Source organism: Aspergillus puulaauensis, chromosome 4 (assembly GCF_016861865.1).
Source record: "Aspergillus puulaauensis MK2 DNA, chromosome 4, nearly complete sequence".
NCBI lineage: Eukaryota > Fungi > Ascomycota > Eurotiomycetes > Eurotiales > Aspergillaceae > Aspergillus > Aspergillus puulaauensis.
Genome location: NC_054860.1, coordinates 3608575 through 3631266, shown reverse-complemented (window position 1 = coordinate 3631266; position 22692 = coordinate 3608575). Strand labels below are relative to the sequence as shown.

At 52.6% G+C, this 22692-nt stretch overlaps 8 protein-coding genes across 8 annotated transcripts; 5 read left to right on the top strand and 3 right to left on the bottom strand.

Annotated features, from left to right (window-relative positions):
- Positions 1-152: 152 nt before the first annotated feature.
- APUU_41391A (uncharacterized protein) lies at positions 153-347 on the top strand (the record flags this gene model as incomplete). Its single annotated transcript, XM_041704568.1, has 1 exon — positions 153-347. One exon carries the CDS (start codon positions 153-155, stop codon positions 345-347), a length of 195 nt encoding a protein of 64 aa, XP_041557141.1.
- Positions 348-628: 281 nt separating this feature from the next.
- APUU_41390A (uncharacterized protein) lies at positions 629-2323 on the top strand (the record flags this gene model as incomplete). Its single annotated transcript, XM_041704567.1, has 2 exons — positions 629-1201; positions 1262-2323. The coding sequence occupies 2 exons, from the start codon at positions 629-631 to the stop codon at positions 2321-2323; spliced, it is 1635 nt and encodes a 544-aa protein (XP_041557140.1).
- Positions 2324-2647: 324 nt separating this feature from the next.
- APUU_41389S (uncharacterized protein) lies at positions 2648-5204 on the bottom strand (the record flags this gene model as incomplete). The annotated part of the gene is made up of 7 exons (XM_041704566.1): positions 2648-2715; positions 2794-3633; positions 3693-3871; positions 3924-4012; positions 4063-4132; positions 4182-5080; positions 5133-5204. 7 exons carry the CDS (start codon positions 5202-5204, stop codon positions 2648-2650), a joined length of 2217 nt encoding a protein of 738 aa, XP_041557139.1.
- Positions 5205-5678: 474 nt separating this feature from the next.
- On the bottom strand, positions 5679-6665 carry APUU_41388S (uncharacterized protein; the record flags this gene model as incomplete). The annotated part of the gene is made up of 2 exons (XM_041704565.1): positions 5679-6140; positions 6201-6665. 2 exons carry the CDS (start codon positions 6663-6665, stop codon positions 5679-5681), a joined length of 927 nt encoding a protein of 308 aa, XP_041557138.1.
- Positions 6666-6945: 280 nt separating this feature from the next.
- Positions 6946-9804, top strand: APUU_41387A (uncharacterized protein; the record flags this gene model as incomplete). Its single annotated transcript, XM_041704564.1, has 5 exons — positions 6946-6955; positions 7017-7056; positions 7122-7471; positions 7520-9513; positions 9574-9804. 5 exons carry the CDS (start codon positions 6946-6948, stop codon positions 9802-9804), a joined length of 2625 nt encoding a protein of 874 aa, XP_041557137.1.
- Positions 9805-10417: 613 nt separating this feature from the next.
- Positions 10418-11548, top strand: APUU_41386A (alkene reductase; the record flags this gene model as incomplete). Its single annotated transcript, XM_041704563.1, has 1 exon — positions 10418-11548. The coding sequence occupies one exon, from the start codon at positions 10418-10420 to the stop codon at positions 11546-11548; it is 1131 nt and encodes a 376-aa protein (XP_041557136.1).
- A 5369-nt stretch (positions 11549-16917) lies between these two features.
- On the top strand, positions 16918-17934 carry APUU_41385A (acetate uptake transporter family protein; the record flags this gene model as incomplete). Its single annotated transcript, XM_041704561.1, has 3 exons — positions 16918-17312; positions 17383-17551; positions 17611-17934. The coding sequence occupies 3 exons, from the start codon at positions 16918-16920 to the stop codon at positions 17932-17934; spliced, it is 888 nt and encodes a 295-aa protein (XP_041557135.1).
- A 1613-nt stretch (positions 17935-19547) lies between these two features.
- On the bottom strand, positions 19548-21878 carry APUU_41384S (uncharacterized protein; the record flags this gene model as incomplete). The annotated part of the gene is made up of 4 exons (XM_041704560.1): positions 19548-20298; positions 20347-20462; positions 20513-20829; positions 20888-21878. 4 exons carry the CDS (start codon positions 21876-21878, stop codon positions 19548-19550), a joined length of 2175 nt encoding a protein of 724 aa, XP_041557134.1.
- Positions 21879-22692: the final 814 nt, after the last annotated feature.

The following is a 22692-nucleotide window of genomic DNA, read 5'->3' as shown; positions in this document are numbered from 1 at the left end:
CATCTGGTATTCTGGTGGGAACTATTGCCACTCTATCCAGTAATCAGTAATCGCCTTCGTAGGAATCCCTCCTCGTAGATAGACTTTAAATTCTCTATAGCTTCTCAAGAATCTATTTGCATTTTCTGTCGTCTTCTATCGACAAAGGAAACATGCCCTTCGCCAACACAGACGACGCCCAGAAGATCTACTATGCGCTCCACGGAACCTCCGGTCCTCTCCTGGTCTGTATCTCTGGCTACTTTGGCGTTTGCGATTCTGAAAGCCCTTACTCTCCCATTGGCTCCAACTACCGCTATCTCATCCTCGACTCCTGTGGCTACGGCCGTTCACTGTCGGGTGAATAATGCGGATGCGCTGTTGGACGTCGGACTACACTATGGCTCGGAGGTTATCTACATGTACATATACCCATATTCCCCTGCTACTGTACAACCCATTCTTGTTAGGTATTGGTCCAACTTGGGGCCACGGCCTGTAGATCCTTTCCTTGCAGCTGATTCTTGTGTAACCTGGGCTGTTCCTTCTTCATCACACCAATTTGATGGACCTCCTTGCAGGCGGCCTGGCATAAATAACTTCCCACTTCCCAACTCTGCTTCGATATCAAGAATCCAAGAAACACAGAATGGCGACTACTCGTGTTGAACCCACAACGTCGCGCCAAAATGAGCAAGACGCGCTTTTGAACGAAGCATGCCAGGCCACCCGCCGCGAACATAAGCTCACCCTGCTTCCATCTCTCAAGCTGTATCCAAAGGCCGTTGCATGGTCCATGCTCTTCTCCCTGGCAATTATTATGGAAGGGTATGACCTGAAGCTCATGGGTTCCCTCTTCGCTCAGCCCACGTTCCAGCAGAAGTACGGACAGCAGCTTGCAGATGGTACATATCAAATCCCTGCGCCCTGGCAAGCAGGACTCTCCAACGGTGCTTCTGCTGGGTCGATCGTGGGTCTTCTTCTGAACGGTTATGCATCTGAGCGATTTGGATTTCGCCGGACGATGCAGGCCTCACTGGCATTCATCACAGCCATGATCTTTATTCCGTTCTTTGCACCAAGCATTCAGGTCCTGCAGACTGGCCAGGTGCTAATGGGCATACCCTGGGGAGTCTTCCAGACGTTGACCACCTCATATGCCGCCGAAGTGACCCCGACCCATCTCCGCGCCTATCTCACCACCTACGTCAATCTGTGCTGGGTGAACCGCAGCAGTCCCTATATCGAATGAGCCTGCAGCTGACGATTTGTATTCTGCTAGGTGTTTGGACAGCTTCTCGCCTCCGGTGTTCTGCGAGCTGTCCTTTCTCGAACCGACGAGTGGGCGTATCGTATCCCTTTCGCCCTCCAGTGGCTCTGGCCTGTGCCTCTCATGATCGGGATAGTCTTCGCGCCTGAATCACCCTGGTGGCTCGTGCGAAAAGGCCGATTAGAAGAAGCCAAGGCATCCCTCCTGCGACTCACGTCTCCCAGCCGAGTAGCATTTGACGCCGACCAAGCCATCGCACTCATGGTAGTGACAACCGAGAATGAGCGGCAATCTGGGACAGGAACGAGCTACCAGGACTGCTTCCAAGGGGTGGATCTACGCCGGACACTGATTGCCTGCTGCTGCTGGGGAATCCAGATCCTATCAGGAACAGGCCTGCGTGTTTATTCGACATACTTCTACGAGCAAGCCGGGCTCCCCACCGAACAGGCCTTCAATATGTCCATAGTCCAATATGCACTCGGTATCGTCGGCGTATTCGTGGCTTGGGCTGCTCTCCCGCGGTTTGGCCGACGCACCCTCTACCTCTACGGCCTGGCCATCCTCGCTGCGATCCTGCTGGTCATCGGTAGTCTGGGCGTGGCCAGGGCTTCTGCTCTTCCCAGCAGCAACATAGACAATCACGCATCCGTATCTATATCCTGGGCAATCGGCTCAATGCTACTAGTACACACATTCATCTACGACGTCACTATCGGCCCGGTATGCTATGCTCTCGTGGCAGAAATCCCGTCAGTACAACTCCGTTCGAAATCAATCGTGCTTGCACGGATGACCTATAACATCTTGAATATTGTGAGCAACATCATTACGCCGTATATGCTGAATCCGGGGGCATGGAATTGGGGCGCCAAGGCCGGGTATTTCTATGCTGCGACTTGTGTCGCGTCTCTTGTGTATACTTATTTCTGTGTTCCGGAGCCTAGTGGGCGTACGTATGCTGAGTTGGGGATCTTGTTTCAGAAAAGGACGTCTGCGCGGCGTTTTGCTAGGACGTCTGTTGATCTTCCGGGCGTGAGGGAGGTGGATGTAGCCTACCACAAGGGTGCGTGAACTACCGGTGGAGATTTGAGAATGATATATTGATACTGCTAATTCAGGAGACAAAAGACGAGAGCTGATCGTATGTCTCTTTCAAGTAATGAAGCAAGAAAGGTTACTATGACATAGAACTATGCGCACTATAATCACAATATTAAGACCCAAAGCTGCCAACTTTTTCTGAGTAGTCTAGCCTCTAAACAGACTTAGACCCGAGAATATTAATTATTGTGAACAATCATCTTCCAAAGTCTTTCCAAGACATGGTTGTTCGCGATACAGCATGTTTGAGATTGCTGCTCCTGGCACCAAAAATCATAACAATATCATGTCCACTCATTGATAAGCCTTATTCCTATTCACTGCCAGGAAGGACAGAGACCACAGCTGTCTAATATTCGATTCTAGTATAGTCAGCGTAAGTGCCAAGAAAACAAGGAAAGAAAAGAAAAGCGAGAGAGGGAAAGAGAGAGAAAACACACCAGTTTGACTCCCAACCCCCGGGGGAGGCGGCAACACACCCAAAGGCGTAGCATGGAACTCTCCCTCCGAGTAAACCCACGACCAGACCTCCTGCGACAGCTGCGCCGTGTTCTTCTCAATCGTATCCCAAAGCGTATTATAAGCCGTCCTGGCATTCTCATAAACCGAGGCATCGCCACAGAACGCGGGAGCTGGAGCTGGAGCTGTTGCGTTAGAGTTAGCGTTAGAGACACCTTCGCATCGTCCCAGCTGCTGTTCTAGACCCCTGGCCATCATGGCGAGCTGCCACCCCCAGACCACGGTTCCGTGGTAGGCGCCTGTTGTGAAGTTCTGCGCGTACACCGGGTCCTCGCCAAAAGCCGGGTTCGCGACGACCATTCCGGCAGAGGTCATCAGGCCGGCGGGGAAGGTGCGGCGGATGTTTGAGGCGGAGTTGTTAAGGAACGGGGTTAATTGGGCATCGTTGGTGGTGTTGAGGAGGAAATGGCGGAAGCAGTCGTCGGTGTTCATGACTTCGACCTTGGTGAGATTGTCGTGGCCGTCGAGGGAAAGGGCGTGGAAGACGATGTCGGTGTCGATTGTGTTGGCCTGGTCTGGGCCCGCGAACGAGGAAGCATTCTTGTAGGATGACACCATGGACTTTGCTTGGGTTTGGGGAATCGTCACTTCGAAGAAGGGGAGGGTCTTGTCTTCCCAGGTTCGTGCGTATGTGTCGGCCAGCTTAGACCAATTACGGTGCTTGGGGAAATGGCCTTTGCTGGATAGCGCTGCAATGGACCGTAAAGCAGCGGGGACGAGAGCTGTGTTCACATCGTAAGGAATGCGTCCTCCCCCGAGACCTGTTGAGAATGAGTCTCTGTTCTTTCGGGCAGTCATAAAGACCAAGGGGTGGACTTACCGTAAGTGCTATCTCTCCATTCTCCGACAATCTGTCCCTCTTTGAGATGAATCAGATTGTCCTTCGTCTGATTGTGATAGAAAGGACCAGCAAGACGTATGATCCTCTCTGCATTTGTCAGGGCCAGTTCTCCCCAGGTCAAGCCCTTGTTTGCCGCGTTGATAGTACCAGCCGAGGTGCTACTTCATCAGTTTCTACAGTTCAAGTTAATAAATGAATAGGTGTGCTTACTTAAGGAAGGCAGCAGTTTGACGCTGTCCAGCTGGGTTCTGCAAAAGATATCGCTGCATCAGGATGGGGAGGAAGTATTCCGAGTCGACCTGGAAGCATGGTCAGTATGGCTAGATGTAGACCGGCTAACTATCCATACCATATTGTAATCGCAAACCATAGCGTTACTGGTTATGTTCTCCTCCATATTAAGCCAAGTCGCGTAGTCACTGCTAATATCAATAGAAAGCCAGTTATTCAGGTAAATATCCCACTCACCCAATCGATTCCTCGTGACAAACACTGCCATCAGTCCGGTTAACTCGTTCCAGAACAGCACCGATCACGGCCTCCATAGCAGTAGAGCTCAGTACAGGCTGCATCAACAGCGCCGATATCATCGAATCGCGCCCAAAGTACGTGAGGAATCGCCAAGCACCAGCAAGGAGTTTCTCCGAGTATGATAAGAATGAGAGCGTAGCAGTCTGGTCGGGCATCTTTGTAATAAGGCCCGCCGAATCCGAGTTCAGCACCTCGCCAGGTGGCAGCTGTCTCAATTGGGGGTAGTTCATCTCAGCTGAGACGACGTAGTCGCCTGCGGTGAAGTTCACAGTCCGCCCCGACACGATCACCGCGCTTCCCGAGGAATTCGGGGTGAAATGAAGGCTGGTGGTGGTGACATTGTCCAGCCACCGCCGCTGAAGCATGACACTGCCGTCGTCGTTGGATGTGTACGTGATAGCATCCTGTATCTGGGGGTAGAGGATACCATCACCCTCGACGAAATCGCGGATCGTGCGGATACTTCCCAGGATAGAGAGAGTGAGAGTTGCAGAGGAATTGAAGCGCATGAGGGCCTGCACGCCGACATTGGGCGGCCCGCTCCCGTTTTGTGACGCGCTGTATGTTGGACCCAGTGGGTTTCCGGCGGTGGAATTGACCAGCTCAATACCGAGAGTTCCATTGACACCATTCTGCGGCGAGAAGTATGCGCAGGCGCCACTGTTGCCAGCGGGCCACGCGACAATCAATCGAGGACCGATTATTGAGAGGTTGCTTTCTGGCAGCGGGCTGGTGACGACTGCCTGGGCGGCCACGTTGCAGTCTGAGTAGAAGTAGTTCTCGTAAGGAGGATCGCTCAAAGACAGCGATTGAGAAGCATTGGCGCATGATGGTTGCTGTAACTGAATGAGTGGCTGTTAATGGATAATGGGTGGGAGCATCACTTACATTGACGGCATCGCTGCCAGCTATCGTGCATGCAAGACTTGCCAATAAATACAGCCTTGATAAGGGCGCCATGATGCGAATTGAATGGAACTCTGGAAATTCAGAGCGGGAATGTCTGGCTTAACATCGCGAAGAAGCTTGGATTGACCCCACGGGGAGTTGGAGGAGAAGGTTTGTGGTTCCCGATAAATCCCCAGCACAACAAGTCAAGAACTGTCAATCATCGCATTTGCCGATCCCACTTTGTATCGCAATCTCCACTTCTCCTCAGTCCAAGCGGACGTTGCATTATTATCTGGCCATTGGAGATGCGGTGGATATAGTGTATATGGGGCTACGAGCTTGATAATGCCGGCTGTTCACACTCATAATTCGTAAATTACTAGACTGTCGTATATATTTTGTACAAAGCATGCGACCTCAGTCCAACTGCATGTAACAATCAGTATATGCATAACGCCATTCTGCACACCAATCCGAATTCCAACGCCAGGGATAGTAATACAAGAATAGGACGAAGCCAAAGACAATCGAGCGAGCTAACATTCACCGCGTCATCCAATTGCCCACGGTCTCACCAAACCAACTAACCAGTTTTTCCCTTCGTTTATCCTTTCCCTCGTCGTTCGTCCGGAAAACTGATGATAAATCCTCCATATACGCCTTTTGTTGTTCCAAGTTTGCATAGTGGGCGCGGAGCTCCAATTCCCGCTCGTGGGGTGTCAGCCGATCCAGCGATTTCGACGGTTTAAAGCCTTCTGGGATCGGTTCTCCTCCGGGGATCTCTAGCTCCGCAGGGCCAACGCTGGCAGGCTCGACTGGTTTTGCTTGGGAGTTGAAGAGAGAGGTAAGTGGTGGGGGCTCTCGGCCGGCCTCCTTAGCTTCCTCGACCTGGTTCTCGTAGTCAAGCATCTGGTGGTAAAGTTTGTCGGCATGGAGCTGGATCCGTTCCTCCCGCTCGTCATCCCACTGTCTTGAAGCCGCGTATCCCAATGCCTGCAAGAATTTCTGGTACAAGTCAGCAACCAACACGAGTGGCGCGAGCATATTCTCTAACGGAGAACTCACAGATTGGGTCGCATAACAACGGGTGAATGCCCTGCTCTTCTCCTGACAGGCCGTAAGTCGTTCACCCATAGTCGGGCTTTGCAAGCACAGGTGGTATGTTTCATTCTCGATCGAACAGTTCTCCATCGCCGCGCGCTTCAGCATCCCATGGCGCTGTTTGTTCTGCGCCTTCATCGCTGGCACCCCCGATGTTTCCGGTCCGACTTCGTCAGCTGCGGGCGGTTTGTAGGTTTTCCATAAATCGGCATAACGACCGTCGGGGTAGAGGGACTGTGAGGGGGCGGCGGGAGCTGTGGACGAGGCATCAGGCTCGGATGATGAGGCTTTAGGCTGTTGGACTTGTTCTTCGGCCGCCGGCGAGCCCGGGACATATTTCTTTGGAGCTTCGTTCTCGAGGTATTTGCGAAGACCCGGGTCAAGCTTCTTGACTGGGTCCTCGTCGTTCGAGCCCCAGAACCAGCCCATTGGTGATGCTAGGTATGATCGAGAATAATCGAGACGTTGATAGAGTAACGAGATTATTATTTTGTTGGCAGCGGCGTGGAATGGATTGAAGTTGCTTGTGAGTTGAGACTAGAGAGCAGTGAACTGAGCGATGAAGAGAAGTGAATTGGCGCCAAACCCAATCGGGCCGCTCCGCGTGTTGAAAGTCCCCAAGTAAACGCTGCTCCTCCTCCTCCTCCACAACATCCCATCCTCCATCCTTGTCCCTCTCTTTCGCGTCCGATTGACGCGTCGCTGGGCGATGGCTTCCAGTATGTGCTCAACCCTCACTTTACAGTCCAGTCTCAGCGAAGCTAACTGCGTGCCCGCCAGATCGAGAAGAGCGCCTGCAGATGCGGCAGCGCGGAGCAGGGTATGCGCTCCCCTCGTGCTATGTCCATTTCTAGTTAGATAGCTGACTCTATGAATGATTTACAGGACGCGCAAGATCAAGGAGGTTGATTTTGGCTTCTCTTTAGGCTTCGGGCCGCCCGCCGAAGAATCATCTCAAACCGCGTCCCAGGCCGCCGACAGTGTACTCGATTCAGCACCAGTGTCCCAACCCCCTTTACTTGAAGCTCCTCCTCCTCCAGAGGCTACGACGACCGAACCACCGCAGACGCAATCAACCTCCTCTCCCCCTCGAACCAATCCCTCATCCCAGAACCAGCCCGTGCGGCGAACCCCGGGGAGCGCCCGCAACAAGCTCCCTCCGCGTCCATCCACCTTCGATATACCTGCAGAAGAAGAGCCGGAGCTGGAACGGACTAGCAAACGAAGAAAAATAGGTTGGCATCCACAATCGGGACTGTAGACCATCAGCTAAACTAGACCAGATCCCCCAACATTCATTTCCCCGCCGATTGACGAGCAACCTGAAACTCGAGAACCGGATACCGCACAAAATGGTACCGTCGAAACGTCATTACAACAAGCTCGAGATGACAGCATAGCGATACCTATTCGGACGAGTCCTAGAAACAAGCCACCGGTGCCAGATCAAGAACCTCTCCCGGAGGTTCCTTCAATACCTACCAACGAAACGAACAAAGCTGCCCCTGAGGCTTCAGACAGCGCGCTAGGGAATCTAGAAACGGAACAGGCTGCGCAGCCGGCACCAGAGCCAACGCGCAGGTCATCGCGCGTAAATGGCACTGCTTCACCACCCTCGGATACAACGAAGAACAAGGGCAAGGGGCGTGGGAAAAGAGGCCGGCCATCACTATCGCGAAGTCCGACTTCGAATCCAGAGTCAGCAGAAGCAGCTGACGCTCAATCCAAAGAACACCCACAGCCAGAGCCCCCAGTGCCTGTTGAAATACCGCAAGAGCAAGATTCCCAAGAAACCGAGCTTCCTAAACCCCGCGAGAAACGGACACGCAGTCGCACTCCGGCATCAACTCAACTTCCCGAGCAGTCGGCCGTGGTTGATATAGCAGCGGCGCCGGATGCTAGTTCAGAGGCTGTACCGAGCGACGCGACTGGCAAGGGTGTCCGAGGACGAAAGAAGAAGAATGTAGAATCTACAGAAGACGCTACTCTTACGAGCCGAGACTCTAATGAGTCAGCCGTGAAGCAAGCAGAGCGAAATGCCGAATCCAATCACGAACCAGCCCGTGAACCCTCAGGGTCGACCGAGGACCAAGTGAATGGACTAGACAAAGGCAAGAAACGCGCCGGGCGGCCGAAGAAGCAAGTCGACCAATCTCCGGAGCCTGCTAAAGAACCTGGCACCAGTGGTAGGAAACGCCAGCGCGAAGAGCGTGACCAACATGTGCAAGCAAGTCCAGAGCAGGAGCAGCCCGAAGCCAATACAACCCGCGCCAATAAAAAAGGAAGGCCGCGTAAAGAGCCCGAGTCCGAGCAAGTCGAACCAGAACCAGAAAACGAACAAGCCCGTGCCAGCAAGAGGAGGAAGCGGGGCGAAGAACGAGAACGTGAACCGATTCTTCGGGATGACCTGCCAGAGCCTGAAGCAGAACCACAGATATCCCGCGCAGGTAGGAAGAAACAGCGCGAAGAGCGGACAGCGACTTCGCAGGATAAACAATCACAGCCAGAAGCAGAACCTCAGGTATCTCGTGCTGGTAGAAAGCAGCGTGACGAACGGGAACTGGATACAAAGGCACAGGCAACTGGCGCTCGTAAAGGGAAACAACGCGCGGTACGAAAACCGACGCCAGAGCCAGAGCCAGAGCCCGAAGTCGAAGCAGAAGATCAGCGCGCAGCTGTACGGCCTACAGACAGGCCTTCAACAACACAAGCCGAGGAGCCTGCGGAAGAAGAAACGCCAGAAAAGCGACCCCCAGCCACGAAGCGGAAGCCACGACAACCCCGAGGGGAAACTGTACCGATCACGGTCCATCGGCTTGCAAACGCTGCATCTCTCGGCGGCGAGCCTCCTGGATCTAGTGAAGACGATGCTGACTCGCCGGACGAGATAGCAAGCAACCAAACCAACAAACTACCCAGCCGCGGCGGTGTCAACGCGGCGGATGTACTAGCCCAGATCTGCCGCGAGACATTAGAGAAGACGTTGACAACACTGAAGAACGGAATCGCAAACGAGACTAACACAGCAAGACGTGCAGAATTCACTCTTCGCCGGAAAGCCGTGGAGGCATTCAGCACAGAACTCGAAGGACGACTGTTCGACCTGAGCGAGATGCTAGACAGCAACTTCATGCTTGGCACCAAGGTCAAAAAGGCCAAGCGCAAAATGATGGATCTACGCAGCCGACTCGATCACGTCCGGCGGGAGCGCGAGGCTGTTGCGTTACGGATGGATGCAGTGCGATCGGAGCACGCAAAAGAAGAGCAGGCCGAACGAGTTCGTTTCCTTTGTCCTTGTATAAAAGCCACTATGATCCCCCAAGCTAACAAATCCCAGGCCCGCTCTACGATCAACCACTCCCTGCACAACCTCGACCTCGCACTCGAGCGCGGCCAGAATCGCCCAGCGACAGAAGACGAACGACTCACAGCCGGACTGGAGTTCCGCCTTCGGAATATGGCACAGAGCGTGAGCTCAATAGCACAGGGTGCTCAAGGAGGCCTTCTGAATCAGATACGGAGATTCAATGCGCAGCTCGAAACTACTGCGCGTCGGTTGGAGGGTTAACCCTTTGCTGTCATGTGAATTGTCTTGTTGTTACTACAGTGTATATAGATCTGGACAGATGTTAACTTGATGCGTGACGGCCGACACTATTACATACCACTGCAATTGCCTCGATTGTCGCAATAGTGATGACTAACGAGAGCAGTAGGGTTAAAGCAGCGATGCACTAGTCTCGGTATATTTAGCCTTCTGCCTAAGGCGGCGACATTCCTCCCCGGAGACTTTTTTTGTCTCAGTTTTCACGCAATTCACCCGAGGCCGACTCTTGTGTTCCCGGCAGTCGGATCCCGCCGTAACACCGACTCAGTGGAGCCTCGAAATGATTAATTGCTGGTCTTGCGCATTTTCACTTTGAAATGCTCATGTCTTGATAAGCATGGCTTTGTCATGGAAAAGATAGGATTGTGCTAGAAAATTAGAAATATACGATCGTAACTAAGCTTTTGCGCAGTGTCTATACAACCATATAAAAGTCCAGGAACCCGCCTGTTAAGCCACGTACAATTGAAACACACAACACACAACACTCAATTCTTCTTTCTCTCCAATATCTTTCTATCTCCAATATAATCGACCTACTCACACCTTATCTACCATTCAACCAAGAACTGAAATGGACTCCTCAAAGCTCTTTTCCCCCTTGAAGGTGGGTAAGCACCAACTCGCCCACCGCATCGCACTTGCACCCATGACCCGCTTCCGAGTCAACGACGGCCACGTCCCGCAGGACATAGTGACCGAGTACTACGCACAGCGCGCCGTTACACCAGGCACGCTCCTCATCACAGAAGCAACCCTGATCTCAACCAGACCAGGCGTATACCGCAACGTGCCGGGTCTGTTTGACAGCGCACAAATCGCACAGTGGCGCAAAGTCACAGACGCCGTGCACGCGAAGGGGTCATATATCTTCGCGCAGCTATGGGCTCTTGGCCGCGTCGCTGATCCCGCCGCAACGAAGGAGGCGAATGGTCCCGACACAGAGCTTCTCTCGAGCAGCGCGACTCCGCTTGACCCCGCGCTAGTGCCGAAGGAGATGAGTGAGGAGGATATCGCGGCGGTGATCGGGGATTTTGCCCAGGCGGCGAAGAACGCAATTGAGGCGGGCTTTGATGGCGTTGAGATCCACGGCGCGAATGGGTATTTGGTTGACCAGTTTATTCAGAAGACTGTGAATAAGAGGACGGATGCGTGGGGTGGGAGTGTTGAGAACCGCGCGCGGTTCCCGCTGGAGGTGATCAAGGCTGTTGTTGATGCTGTTGGTGCGGAGCGCACGGCGATCCGATACAGCCCGTGGAGCACGTTCCAAGGGATGGGCGTTGACACAAAGGAGGAAATTATTGAGCAGTTTGGGTATCTGGCGCGCAAAACGGCCGAGTTCAAGCTTGCGTATGTGCATATTGTGGAGGCGCGCATTGCGGGCAACACGGAGACGGAAGTTGCCGGAAGTAAGGACCTGCAGTTCTTCTTCGATGGGTACCAGCATGCTGGGCCGATTATGGTGGCCGGCGGGTATGTCGGGGAGAGTGCGCGCGAGGCCGCAGATGGGCAGTATAAGGACCACGACGTGCTGTTTGCCATCGGACGGCCATGGACCGCCAACCCAGATCTTGCCTTCAGGGTCAAGAACAGCATCCCGCTGCGGCCGTACGAGAGAGAGCACTTCTATGTAGCACGCAGCCCAAGGGGATACATCGATTATGAGGTCAGCGAGGAGTTCAAGACCGCTGCTGTTTCTGCTTGATCTTGATGGGTTTACTGTATTTGCTTAGCGTGCGATGATGTATTTCGGTCTCGTTATATAGATGCATAATATATATGATATGATTGATTCCAATGTGCAAATTTGATGTGTTCTGCACCATTGGTGGTAAGGGCCGATAACAAACAGCGCACGCTCAAACTCAAGCCCTAGCCGTGGAGTGCGCAGCTTCTGTCGCTTGGGGTGGCATGCCCTCTCAGTAATTCGGTCTCTTTACGGCTGGTGATGCTATGTTGAATATCTCGGAACGTTACTCGTTCTCCTTGAGATATAGATCCATCCGTTCAAACTCTTCCAGTGAGGTCAGTTTCTTGGCTTTACAGGGGGCGGCAGCACTAAATTACCGTATAGCTCTGCTGCTTTATAACAACATCCAAAGCTATGGAACATATCTGCCAGGCAAGCTTCCTCTCAGTATAAGTAAAGTCGGAGCTTCCATCATGCATACAACGAAACCAAGAGCGGACGACGGGTCTGGGGCAGTCTCCTAAAGTCACTGAGCGAAAGCCTTAGTGACTTCGCATCAGACAAGAGCTCGTGTCGCTTGCTTGGCTGCTGGTTATTAAACCTAAAATCGCGCCATTCATTCGGTAGGAAAGGCTTAGCTTGACCACGTTGGAAAGATTTACATGGCTCGCACTCGCAAGCAAGATGCGGTGTCCATCCGTAAACTCAATCAATTGTGCGTTCTTTGCTCGCGGCTGATACCTAGCGGTGAAAGATCGCTGGCAATATGTTGACCCCGGATTAAGTGATCGCCATGTGAGCTCGCGCGGTGGGGGTGATCAGAAGCGAACATCGTCATGATCGTCAGTAAGCAAAGTCAACTCTCGCCCGATGCCATGGTCGGTGCAGCAGCTTCCCAAAACCACCAAATTCACAGTAGTCAACAATTCTACCCCGCAGGGCTGAATATCGTCCGACGGCGCCGACGCTCTCCAACAGGATGAGGTCTGGTCGTTTTGAGCTGAGAAGAAGTGGGGGCCTAAGGCTCTTGGACGTCAATAGCGCTTCTCACGGCTGACATTGGCATGTCCTGGCAGTTTGGATGTCGAATTAATTCGATTACGGCGAGATGCTTTCGGTCAACTTGTATGTCTTGCTCTTTACTTCAAGGTCCAGGACTCAAGATGAAGCGCTTTCGGATTCCGCTCCGCCGACCCGATGGTTACCCGAAGTACTGGGTATGGGGAAGACTCGGCGTATCATATGCTCGGCCAATTTCCCCAGAACCCACATTCCGATAACCAAGCCAGAAAGGCGGAGAGGTGCCTGGAGACGTAAAGGAAGTTGGAACTTGGAGGTATACTCGGACTTGGGAGCCGAATTTGCTTCGGCAGTGGGCCTCAGTATTCAACCCTGGAATCCGGATGGATGGATGGCGGAGCGTGTCCGTGGATGTACGCTGCTCTGACGTTTTCCCGCGGTTGCGCAGGAAAATCCCACTTCTAAGCTCCAGCTGAGGTTTTTTATGAACAGTATTGGAAGTCTTTTTTCAGAAGAAACAGTGACAATCAATAAACAGACCCCGAGCCAGTCTGACGATCCCCCTCATCTCCGTGACATACACAAGGTGTCAAGTCTCGAAACCGGGAAACGCAGACGGAGGACGGAGTAGTAACTGCGTGGACATGTCGCAAGTCATTCCTGGTGGTCGCTGCCACGTTGAGCGGCGTACATCCGTTGACTTGGCCTTGTCCTTGGCGGTCGGTAAGACTCATTTGAACGTACCACGATATGTTGCACGCCGCAGCATTGCATATTTTGTCAACCAGGTTGTCAGCTCCACAAAGTTTGGGCGGGGAATGGAGCTCACCCCACAGCCAGTGTGTTTTTTCAGTTCCGTTCCGATGACTCGGTCGCGGTACGGAGAAATAATGATTGTAGTCGAAATGAATAATGATGTACTTCATCATGACTTGTCGATGGTCGAACTGTTTGTTGGGCCTACCCCACATGGAGGGGCTCCAAGCCGGGGAAAAGGAAGTACGCACTCGAAAGTCTGGACACGGATTACCGATAACCGAACAATACCAATGTGTAGGCGTGTACGTTTAAACGATGCTATTCAAGACCAGCATAGGCATGGGAATGCGCATGTCTATCAGATTCCCTCGTGAGAAACACTGCTGATAGTATCACTGGCGAAAAGATATGGCATAACAATCCGCCGATCCCGCGATGAGGAACAAAGGATTCATGCCGAGAAGCCCGTTGTAACTTGCATCAGACCGATCGACATGGAAAATGGTCAGCTGCTGGTAATTCATTGGAAGGTCGATCTTCAAAAAAGTGTTGAGGACAGGGAAGACTGCCAGATATCAAAGCACCCCGCACACCGGATGTCTGTGATCCAAGGCACGATCAAGCTCATCGGTGTAAGAGCTATGATGATTGTTCGGTTACCTCCTTCTGCGATGCTTCGAACCAAGCATCTGTCCAAGTCCTGGTATCTTGATGGCCCGAAAAACGACCGATGGCTGCAGTGTCAAATTCGAATACAGATAAATCCCACCAATCAGGATTGCTCGGACTTTGGGGACGGGACAGAGAACACAGGGCCACATAATTAGAATTGGCACTAAATGTGATGGCTCACAGCCAGGATGAGATCAGCCAAGGGCAACTCGAACTTCTCTATGATTTGTTGACAGGACCGTGGTGACTGGTGACTGGTGAGCGCGTGGAGCGGTTTCTTTCGCTCAATGCGGAGCGGACGCTGTTCAATGAAGACCGCCTTAAATGGTTGTCAATGCGCAGGATCATGTTTCAGTCAGTCAGGGAAGTCGAATCGGCGGACGGTTGCCTTTCATGTAAAGTCCCTGGCGATACTGAAAATAAGGATAAATGTGCTGTTTCACGGAGTTGTCAACTCCAGGGGTCTGAGAGAGGACAGGGTGCAAGGGGTTATAGGCTAGTAGCAATAACTAGTGTAGGGAGGCTCCAGATAGATTGCGCTTAATATTGCTGTTATCATCGCGAAAGCACTACTATGCACTGTATTGTACAGTGACTTCTGGGTGCCAGGTCCTGTCTCAGCTCCATGTTAGTCGGGATTTGAGCAGATAGACTACCGGCACGGCGCGTCGGACAGGAACAGATGGGATGCTCGAAAGTTGAGCCCTTTTTGCAGAGTGCTACTTCATCTTATTCCGTCGCGAACTCCTATCTGGTGGGACCAAAATGAGATTAATTCTACACCAAGCAACGTCAAGGTAGCCAAATATAGACGCGAGGAAATTTGAGCGTAGAGCATCCGTCACGGCCACGCTGACAGCTGCCGGGCCGGTAGCCAATACATAATCTCGACAGCAGATTTCTATGGGCCCTTGTTGCGTGTCTTGCGGCTGGACTCGAGGGAGCGGATCAATCCGTTGTCTCAGGTCTCACTCTCAAGCAGTCGCACGACCGACAAAGTTGAGTTATTTCAAATTGCACCGGTTGATCTCAGGGGAATTGGTTAACGAACGCACGGCGGCCCGGCCGTAGCTTCGATTGAGACGGGAGACGGTACGTAGTACGTAGTATCCATCTACCGAGGGAGGTAAATCGCCAGGGGGGACAAAAGAAAAAGGAAGGAAAGGCTCCATTTTGTTCAAGCTTTGGGTTAGCAGAGACTAGAGAAAGAGAGGCCGAGGCAGGAGGAAAGCGAGGACCCACGCAGCTAGCCATGGGCCCATCATCGACGATTGCAGCTCCAGTTCCAGCAAGCAGACAGGCTGTTTTCCGTGGGCCATCCCAAATTAGCCGATTCTCCGGCCGTCCGTGCGAACAGAAATTAGGCTGTTCCAGAGCTCCTTGCAGCTTCGAGGGCGTCAACAAGGTCGGGCAGGGGGAACAAGCTTCGCGTGTCAATTGCACATGAAGCTGAGCCCGAGAAAACTCAGGCAGCTCTCTGGAATGTGGGCTTGGGATCGGCGCTGCGGAGAGAGCTCCCAGGGGTTGCAAAGTTGCACAGTAGTTGCAACTTTGCTGTCTGCCATCCAGTCGATCGCATTCCAGGGTCACTGACGGGTCACGGGAAGCTGACTAAGGCGGAAGCCCCGGCTGGCCGCGATCATGAGACTGAGACACTAAGTAGTTAGTTAACCAGCAGGAGGAGAATAGGGATACGTAATACAATAAGCCCTACAGCCTGGGCAGAGGATCAAAACCCAGGCACGTTAAGACAAGAACTAAGGCCCAGCGCAGCCCAAGAGCCCAAGACTCCCAAGATGGCTTGAGGCGTGCATCGTTGTATTGGCACTGGTATGGGTGACAATAGCCGGCATGGTGGTGTCTTGGCGGGCTGCCAGGAGCCAACCATAAATCCTGCCAGATTGGATGCAGCGGATTCCATTGGTTGATACTTGAAGACCCCCACCAAATAATTCCCACTTTTCTTTCCGGGGTTCGCGCATTCTGTAATGGACGTAATTTCGGTACACTGCTTCGGGGAATCTGGGAGACCACAGCACCACCCAGTGACCCAATGGCCGCAATGGAGTCAACAACCTGAGCTTGTCCGACCTGCCGCTTCCAGTTACGGCCCAGGGTCGCAGTGATGATCGAGCGTTTCCCTTCGCCCTTGGTCCCCGGGCACCCGAGTCCATCTCCGCACTTTGTTGGGGCTGCGAACTTGCGTCTCGTCTCTGTCCCCTCGCCCACGGTTCCAGGGAGTTCCCTCGTCCGGACGCCTATATATCTACCGCTGCTGCTCTCGTGCTACTCGGCTTCCTCTGCATCAGTGCGCAGTCTCTTTTGCTAGACTCAAATTCGGCTCCTGTCATCACCAGCAAAGTTCAGCTAAAACTTCCTCACCCCGGCGTGTCACCGAGTCATCCCTTTAGTGGGTAGAAACAGGCCCATCGCACGCACATCATTCTCAAGCCAGACCCTCGCCTCCACTCCGCGCAGCCACTGGGGAAGAAGTCAATCTCACAGGAATCCGCAATTCCGCACGATTTTTCCACCGGGGAAATCAAATCAAAACAAAACGGAAGTCGAGCTAGCTGATCAACTAACGGTGCTTCCTCCCTGTTTGGGTAAGTTGCTGCAATCTGCGTTCGTCCGGGCGTGCCCTCCCATCCAGCCCATGCAGACTTAATTACTTATTGTCTCTCCTCCCTCACGTCTGTTTCTCTCCTCATCTCCCTTGTCATTTCCCCCTCCCCCAGGTCATCAGGACAAGTTCTCTTGCTTGACCCACTCCGGCTGTGCTGTGCGCAACTATTTTTTTCTCCTACCTTATTTTTCTTTAAGCCGAGCCTCTATTATCTTCCCCATCTCCAGCTAGCTGGATTTCCCACACAAAAAAGAAGTAAAAATAAAACAATAACTGACCTTTGAAGTTTCATCGCCTAAACTTCATCATGTCTGCTGAACAAAATCACGGTCTCGAGAAGGACGTCGGGCCTGCTGCCCCTGGCCCTGCTGCCCCTACTGCTACCAGCACCTCAGCTGGTCCTAACGGAGATCCCATAACCTCCGAGGAGCGAGCGCGCTTTGGATATGGTCCTCTGTCGCACGTCGACCCCAAGCAGGCCGTTCTCCGCCCCTTCGGTGGTGAGTTCCAGCCCGGTCTATACAAGTCAGTCGAGACCCGCAAGTTCGCCAACCCTGCTCCCCTGGGCCTGTGCGCTTTCGCCCTCACCACTTTCGTCCTGAGTGCCATCAACATGCAGGCGCGTGACATCACTGCGCCCAACATTGTTGTTGCTCTCGCTTTTGGTTACGGTGGTCTGGTTCAGTTGCTTGCTGGCATGTGGTAAGTTGTTTCTCGCGTTTGCGCTGTCAATAGGCCGCCGGAAATTTGTCTAACCACGAGACTCGTACAGGGAAATGGCTGTCGGAAACACTTTTGGTGCTACAGCTCTGTCTTCCTATGGTGGTTTCTGGCTCGCATTCGCCATTGTCCTCACTCCTGGTGGCTTCGAAATCGAAGCAAGCCTTACCGAGAACGGTGACGAGACCATGTTCTACAACTCGTTCGGATTGTTCTTGATGGTAAGTTTCGCGCGAAGTCGTGGTGTGATGAGGACCGTTGGCGCTAATGATAACTCCAGGGCTGGTTCATTTTCACCACAATCCTGCTCTTCTGCACTCTGAGATCCACCGTGGCCTTCTTCCTGTTGTTCTTCTTCCTGGACTTGGCCTTCTTGCTTCTCGGTGTTGGTTACATCCAGCGCGATGCCGATGGCGCGCCTAACCCTCCCGTGATCAAGGCCGGTGGCTTCTTCGGTCTGCTGGCTGCCTTTGCTGCTTGGTACAACGCCCTTGCTGGTATTGCCGACAGCAGCAACAGCTTCTTCATCCTCCCGGTCGCCCACTTCCCGTGGTCCCCTACCGGCCGTGCTCGTCGCGAGAAGACCCAGCGCGAGACTGTTTAAATGCTACTCCTATAGCGAATAAGCGGAATCGTCGACGCACCTTATGTGTACGGGGCAGACAGCCGCGAAACATAATGCAGAAACCTAGTTCTCAGTTCTGCAGTAATATCCCCAGATACCCAGTTGTGTAAGATCATCGTTGCGTTTTGGAAAGCCTTCATCGTCTTGGTTATTGTACTTTTAGTCATTGTACCGGGACGGAGGATTGCAGCGATATATATATGGTCTTGTGGTATATGTTTTTTCTTTGTGGTTTCCTATGCGATTCCGATTAATGCTTGATTAGTCTAGATCATTAATAATATGTTGTGATGATTCAAACCTTTCCAACTTCGAGTAGCCTCCTGACGCTCTTGAAATAATTAAAGTGGCATGATATTGTGATGATAAAGTACCGACTCTAGCTGGTGTCAGCGGAGGGCAGCTTAACACCAACCAGACTCAAGTGGTGAAGGTCCATGTGTTGCGCGGAGGGTAAGTCCCTCATGGATATGGCCGTTGACTGCTGCAGGGGCATTGCCCGTATACAGTAGTAGCAACACTCAAAATATATAGTCAGTTAAGCTCCATAAAATAAGCATTCCTCTGAAGCACAATCGAGCAAAGGTGCAGTACTTCGTTATATATCAATGAAAGAAAAACAATTCGAAAAAATGAACAGCAAGGAACCAGCCGCCGTTTATATGAAATCTGCCCAGTCCTCATCCCTTACCCAGCCATTAAATAAATAAATCAATCCCGTCCGCCGAGTCCCGTCCGGCCCGGCAGGAGAGAAAGCGCCCTGAGAGTGGGGATACATCGGCGAACACTCGGCGCCTCATTTCAGCCAGTAATGGCAAGCGTTCACCGCGTCCTGCGTCCACTCGAGCGGGAGAAACTCGGTCGGTGCTAACTCGGAGGTCCATGTTCGGCGACCGGTATGGCTGACACCTGTCAATGTCATTCACTATCACCCCTGGCCCTACTGCTACGTAGTAGACTACATACTTACCTAGGTACGCACTTTTACTTAGTGTTGTATCAGACTACGGATAGCATCGGTGGTTTGTTAGGTAGACTACTATTGCCTAGTCTGGTAGTTGCGCTGCGAAAGAATCCATTTGATGGAGCTGGAGCCCCGGCTCCTGTGCCCAGCCCGAGTGGGAATTGGTACAATGTACATCTTGGACTTGGAATGACACGTAATATGTCAAAAGTTCCAACTTCCAAATCTGAATGGGGGTCGGGCGTCATGCATACTACGTACCGTTATTGCAGGGTCTTGATTTAACTCTGTAGTCTGGAGTCTGGACCTGGAAGACTGTTCAGGAACCCGAGTCATGGGTCCAGACTCCCGCTCTCTATTAGCTCTTGGGGAAATGAGCTGAAACTTGGATGCTGGGATGGGTTAATCCTCGGAGGTGTGGTCTGGTGCACTAACTTTGGAGGAAATAGGACGGACGGCAGGCGCAATCAAAATGTGACTTGCAAGTATGGTACAACTATTATTTTGTATGGCTGTAGAGTAACAAACAGGGTATGCATTTCAATTCAATCATCACGACATGGCTCATCTCGTATGTACCATATCTCATCTCATTAGTTAGATACATAGATGTATATATAAGTCATCATCAATTACTGTTTATACATTGCTGTGGAGCTGGCACTGCCTGGAGCTCGTCCCACAATGTTCGTAACGGTCCCAAGTAGACCCGGTCAACGTAGAAGTAGCCGAATAAAATCGCGCGGAGCTCCTGCCACGACTGCAGCCTCTGCAGGCGCACCGCGGAAGCAAGCTCGTTCACAAAGAAGGACCGCTGGTTCGGGATGCGCGTGCTGCATGCGCCGACGAAAAGCAGCCAGATCAGCAGGTCTCGGCACAGGTGGTAGCACCCTGCGCGAATTGTGGACTCGAGCGCCAAGTGCAGCGCCATGATAGGCCTCGGGAACACGGGCGCGATGTGTGGGTAGAAGTCCCAAATGGCAGTGTTGTGGAAGAGCAGGCAGGCTAGGCGAACACAGCCCTCAATTGTTGCATCCCCTTTGACCTCGCCTGATGACGTGTATCGGTCACTGTGGAGGGCATATTCAACGTAGAGCACCTCGGTGTTGTAATAACACTCGGTCTCTTCGTCAAAATCTTGTTCTTCCGGGCCGCCTTTAATCCATTCCGCGTACCAGATGAGCTCGACCAAGTCATAAATTACTTTGGACATGACATCACCAAAGATGCCGGGTATCTGAATTAAGGACGCCAAGCTGGATGCTGTTGACTCTAGCTCTTTAGTCGGAGGAGTAATGGTGTAGTTTGTCGGGCGGGAATAGCGAACGAAGGGAAATATTGGTTTCGTCAAAGACATGCATGCGACACGAATATCGGTCCTGTTTTTGTCAATATTTATTTACCAAAAGAAATTCAGATAGACTGACCATGAAATCTGGAACCGAACATCATCGGCAACATCGGCGAAGCTGATTCTCATCCCGACCATCTGCCTAAGGCCTGCAAGGTGGATCTTGAGGTAGTCTGGATCTCCCGTTGCAATCTGCGTGGGTTAGTATAAACAATAGCAGTCGATCGAGAGAGATCACATACTTCTACTGTCAACAAAACTGACACTGCCGCAATTAGCTCGTCGCTAGCGGCCTTGATAGGATCTGACAGGCCCTCATTAACAAGACGGATAGTCTCTCCACGGTGATGGAACGTGTCAAGAAGCAGCACGCTAGAGCTCTTTCTCTCATCTGTCAATGGAAATTCGCCAGATTCGAGTGCGGAATTCGTTGCCGCGACGCAAATGCAAGCGTGGAGCGAGGCAGGGTCATGGGATACAAGAGAAGCCCAATGGGCCTCTAGCTTAGCACCGTATCGACGTTGCAGCGGATATGCGAGTCGTGTCAATTTACACAAGACTGGGCAAATATTAGCACAATCACAATTTCAAGGCGTTTGGAAGACTCGAGCACTTACAGTGCTGCAGATGCCGGTACATGCGCTCTGAGAGCGGAGTGTGGGTTGTATTGAAAGGATCACTCGTCCCTTGGCCGATATAGGTATACGGTGTGGGATCGTGAAGGACAGCAAGGGCTTTACTATCGGCGTCGACCCCATAACTATCCACAGAATCCCCAGAGACCATGGGATACTCCTCGTCAACATCTCCATGTGCCGTATCTTGTTCTTCTTTTACAAGCTCATCGGGAGAGGGGGATTTCGAGGACGAAGAAGAGGAAGTACTTTCAGCCGGGCGTGCTGTCTTTCGTGATTTCCTCCGCGAAGCCTGACGAGATGACGACTCGGTGGCCGAAGGCGCCGCCGTGGCAGAAGAGCCCGCAGTCGCAGAGCTGGAAGCGGTCGTTTCAACAGGTTGAAAAGCGAGGTGCTTCCAGGCCTTGCTTTTGGACCGCTTGTTGGTATCGAGTCTCTTCTTGCGGTTGTGCTCGGACATGACATGGGACCGGATGAGTTTCAGTGTCTCTTCTCGAGTCCCTTCAGCGACGGACTGCGGGTCGTTATGGACCCAGAAGAGGGTTGAGCGGCCCTGGGAGGCATTGCCCTGTTTGCGAGGCTTGCGGACCTTTGTTACGGCGTTCTTTCCAGTATTTTGACGAGCCGAATCCGTGGCGACTGAATGTTGCACGGCATTGGTCTCGTCGTGGGGCTCGGAGACCATGGACGAGGAAGGGGGAGCATGGGGGGGCACTGGCTGCGACGGTGTGGAGGAGGGCGGGGAGAGAACCGGAGGGAGTTGCGACGGTTGAGGCGGATGAGGGTGGGAGTAAGAGTGAGGGTGAGGGTGAGAGTGGTAGGACTGGTGTTGATTAATAGCTGGATTGCTGTTGCTGTGAGCCCATGGTGCTGGCCGAGACACAATGGGCAGGATTGGGAGGGTGTGCTGGACTTGGTGGGAGGCGACCGGAGGATGAGCCGTGGAGTGAGCATGGGGGTTCTTGGCGTCCATCGCACAAGCGCAGGCGCAGGACTCGCAATTCACAGATCTCGGGGGCGATCTTCATGGGCACTCATCACTGATTATTTTCCTGGATGGGCAAGTTGGCAAGGCGAAGGCCAGCGGAGAATGGATGGAGGAGGAGAGAACGCAGAAGACGAAAAGCTGAATGGTCAGCGCACTGCCCCTATTAGGAAAAGCCCATGACTTGCGAAACAGAGAAGTCGTGCTAGTGGACACTGGCAGAGGCGCTGGACTGACTGTGAGTGGATTGAGGGGGGACAGGGAAGCGAAGTTATGAAGAGAAGAGGGCGAGAGACCAGTCTCTTGGAGTAGAGCTAAGCATACGAGGGGCGCTGCAGAAGAGTCTTCACAGGAGCGACGCAGCGACTCAGCAGCTCTGAATCTGGCTTTTCCTGCTTTTTGTCCCTCTTCTCCTCTTCTTCAGGTCGCGGACACGCAGCCAATCGCGGCGCCTGCTCTGGATCTCGGATGCTGCGGCTGCCGGCGTCCGGGTGGAGCCTCGATTCCATGGGTTAACGATAAACACAAGATCGCCCCGGGTATATTTTCCTCCCATATGGCCTCCTTGCTTGTTCGGGCGACCTGTCAGCTACAACTTCCTTGTTCAGTTGTTGCTCTCAATGGATGCATTTCCGCTATACTACATCAGGGAGCCGCGCTGCGTGCCCGTATGCAAGTTGTGCGCAGGTTCTGTCGCAGAATGGCAAAGCTAACAATGGCACGAGATAGCAGGAGTCAATTAGAGATAACAACGCATTAAAGATAAACAAGGATCGCCGTCAAAAGCACGCTCTGGTTTTCA